Source organism: Borostomias antarcticus (genome assembly GCF_949987555.1).
Source record: "Borostomias antarcticus genome assembly, chromosome: 16".
In the NCBI taxonomy this organism is placed as follows: domain Eukaryota; kingdom Metazoa; phylum Chordata; class Actinopteri; order Stomiiformes; family Stomiidae; genus Borostomias; species Borostomias antarcticus.
This window is the reverse complement of record NC_140249.1, coordinates 14154698-14158390: the sequence shown is the minus strand read 5'-3', so window position 1 is coordinate 14158390 and position 3693 is coordinate 14154698. Positions and strand designations below refer to the sequence as shown.

At 49.1% G+C, this 3693-nt stretch overlaps 1 protein-coding gene across 1 annotated transcript; it reads left to right on the top strand.

Moving 5' to 3' along the window:
* Positions 1 to 435: 435 nt before the first annotated feature.
* LOC311319400 (leucine-rich repeat-containing protein 4C-like) lies at positions 436 to 2376 on the top strand (the record flags this gene model as incomplete). Its single annotated transcript, XM_084450950.1, has 1 exon — positions 436 to 2376. One exon carries the CDS (start codon positions 436 to 438, stop codon positions 2374 to 2376), a length of 1941 nt encoding a protein of 646 aa, XP_084307076.1.
* Positions 2377 to 3693: the final 1317 nt, after the last annotated feature.

Sequence of the window (3693 nt, the reverse complement as noted above, 5' to 3'; positions counted from 1 at the left end):
TAATAATAATAATAGGTGGTTTATGCGGGCCCCTGGCAGTGCCTCCTTATGGCTCCACTGGTTGCTGTGAGTGTGTGTGTGTGTGTGTGTGTGTGTGTGTGTGTGTGTGTGTGTGTGTGTGTGTGTGTGTGTGTGTGTGTGTATGTGTGTGTGTGTGTGTGTGTGTGTGTGTATGCGTGTGTGAGAGTGTTCATTACGATGATAGTGTTAGGACCTTCATAGTGTAAAAAAAGGCTTCAGCACTGTTCACAACTAAATCATGGTCAAAATCTTCTGATGATATCTTGTAAACTTCTCATATCACACTACATGACCAATATCCATTCCCAGCCTCCTCTAACTCACCTTCCCTCCCTGTTTTTATCTTCTCCTTCCAGCCTGGCCCCATCCCACCACCGCTTCACAGAGAGTGGACGACCAGCCAATGAATTATGAATGTTGAACAAGATGACCTCCTCCCGGCAGCTGCAGACGATGAGAGGTCCTAGGTGGAACCGGGTGCTGTCCGACCCTTTGTTCGTGCTGCTCCTGGCCCTCCAGCTCCTGGTGGTGGCGGGCCTGGTGCGCGCTCAGACCTGCCCCTCTGTCTGCTCCTGCAGCAACCAATTCAGCAAGGTGATCTGCACCCGCCGGAGCCTACGGGATGTCCCAGATGGCATCTCCACCAACACGCGCTACCTGAACCTGCAGGAGAACTTCATCCAGGTCATCAAGGTGGACAGTTTCAAACACCTGCGGCACCTGGAGATTCTGCAGCTCAGCAAGAACCACATCCGCAACATAGAGTTAGGCGCCTTCAATGGGTTGGCTAGCCTAAACACTCTGGAGCTGTTCGATAATCGCCTCACCACGATCCCCAACGGGGCCTTTGAGTACCTCTCCAAACTCAAGGAGCTGTGGTTGCGAAACAACCCTATAGAGAGCATCCCTTCCTATGCTTTCAACAGGGTACCCTCACTACGCAGGCTGGACCTGGGGGAGCTCAAACGCCTCTCCTATATATCAGAGGGGGCTTTTGAGGGGCTGAGCAACCTGCGCTACTTGAATCTGGGCATGTGCAATCTGAAGGAGATCCCCAATCTCATCCCCCTGGTGAAGCTGGATGAGCTGGAGATGTCGGGGAACCAGCTGGCGGTCATCCGGCCTGGCTCCTTCAAAGGGCTCATCCATCTACAGAAGCTGTGGATGATGCACGCCCAGATCCAGACCATCGAGAGGAACTCCTTCGATGACCTGCAGTCGCTAGTGGAGCTCAACCTGGCCCACAACAACCTCACCCTGCTGCCCCATGACCTCTTCACCCCCTTGCATCACCTGGAGAGGGTGCATTTACACCACAACCCCTGGAACTGTAACTGTGATATCCTCTGGCTCAGCTGGTGGCTCAAGGAGATGGTGCCGGCCAACACCAGCTGCTGCGCCCGCTGCAGTTCTCCCACCAGCCACAGGGGGCGCTATATCGGAGAGCTAGACCAGAACTATTTCCACTGTTACGCGCCGGTGATCGTGGAGCCCCCGGCGGACCTGAATGTGACGGAAGGGAGCGCGGCAGAGCTGAAATGCAGGGCCAGCTCTCTGACCTCGGTTAGCTGGATCACGCCCAACGGCTCCATCATGACCCACGGCGCCTATAAGGTCCGCATCTCGGTCCTCAACGACGGGACGCTCAACTTCACCAACGTCACCATGCAGGACACGGGCACGTACACCTGCATGGTGAGCAACTCGGCGGGGAACACTACGGCGTCCGCCACGCTCAACGTGTCGTCCACCGAGAACAGCAGCTTCAGCTACTTTACCACGGTGACCGTGGAGACCATCGAGCCCAACGAGGGCCACACCACTGTACAGCAGAAGGTTGGCCCCACCCCGTCCGTCAGCTCCTGGGAGACCGTCTCCTCCACTTCCGCCACCACCACCACCACCACAGCCCGGACCCCGCTCTCCACCAGGGCCACGGAGAAGACCTACACCATCCCCGTCACGGAGCTGGGCGACGGCACCCTCAACGGGCTGGACGAGGTGATGAAGACCACCAAGATCATCATCGGCTGCTTCGTGGCCATCACCCTCATGGCGGCGGTCATGCTGATCATCTTCTACAAAATGCGCAAGCAGCACCACCAGCAGAACCACCACGCGCCCACCCGCACCATCGAGATCATCAACGTGGACGAGGACTGTGTGACGGGGGGCCCGGCCATGGAGAGTCACCTGACTCTGCCTCCGCTCGAGCACGAGCACCTCAACCACTACAACACCTACAAGACCGCGTACAACCACGCCTCTACCATCAACTCCATACACAGCTCAGCGCACGAACCTTTGTTAATCCGGGCCAGCTCGAAAGACAATGTACAAGAGACCCAGATATAAGACTTTTTTTTCATAATGAGACATGAAATTGAAGGAATTACTGTATGGACATTATTGACTGTTTGTTTGTGAGGACAATTGAGAAGTGGAGGAATAGACTGAAGCGTATACGGCTTAATCAGTGGTGGTGATGTTTATTCAATGACATTCACTGGGACGAAAAGGTCTGTATCCGGGAATATTCAAATTGGATATTTGTCATATCCGAAGCATATCAGAACTCCGCGATGGTAACATATTGGTATGCAGTGTGGTAGGACTCTATATATTCATATATTCTGAATATCATCAATATACAGTATAGTCCTAACACACTGAATACCAATATGTTCCCATTCCTAAATTCTGATATGCTCCGAATATGACAAATATCCTATTTTGATATTTCCGGATACAGATCCTTTTCACTCAGTGATTGGGAACTAGGGTATGTCTACTGTTTCAAAAAGTGTCTTTACAAAACAGAAGTTATTTATTTAAGAAAAAAAATCTATTGTGGTTAAATCAAGAAAAAAACTGTATTCTGCAATTATTTTTTCAGCACTTATTTCATCAAATGTTTTTGTTTTCTTTTATCTTAGGGTGGTTTACTAATATGCTTTCAAACTCTATGTGAATGACATACTAACCATCAATCTAGTTAATATAATTTACATTTTGGTTTCACAGGATTCTGTCCACTACTGTATGTAAACCTATTTTTACCCCACAGACTAAGAACTTCAAATTATGTCAGTGATTAGATCCTGACATAAATTAACTGATGGAATATGTTGTGACCATCTGTTAATTTACATGGATTAAAAGCTTGGTCGTTACCTATGGGTGAATGCCGAACCTGTCAGTGATGAAAGAGTGTTATCAATTTTTGATAATAACACTTTCATTAAATCTGCCATGCAAACACATTACACACAGATGTACGTTCAGCTCAGCCATCAATAGATTGGAGACCTTCAATGAGGGAAGGTGACCCAAGGAATACTGCGGTATCGACCGATACCAACTCTTAGGAGCCTATAATCAATTTGGTCTTACTCTATTTTAATGGCATACAGTCATACATATCCTAGTGTGTTATATTAACTGTTTGTCTCATGACTATTTGTGTTTACTTAAATCCGTTCTAATTTTTCACATCTCTGTAGCCAGTTCACATAAACAGGAAATGAAACCCAGACACAGAAGGAGAGCAATCCTTCTTTTCAGTTCCCTACAGCGGCGTTTATTATAATCTGCGCGGTACGGCCACATTATGAAGACACTGCTTTTGCTTGTGCAACCCCCATATGCCCTCCTCATGACATGTGAACCCTG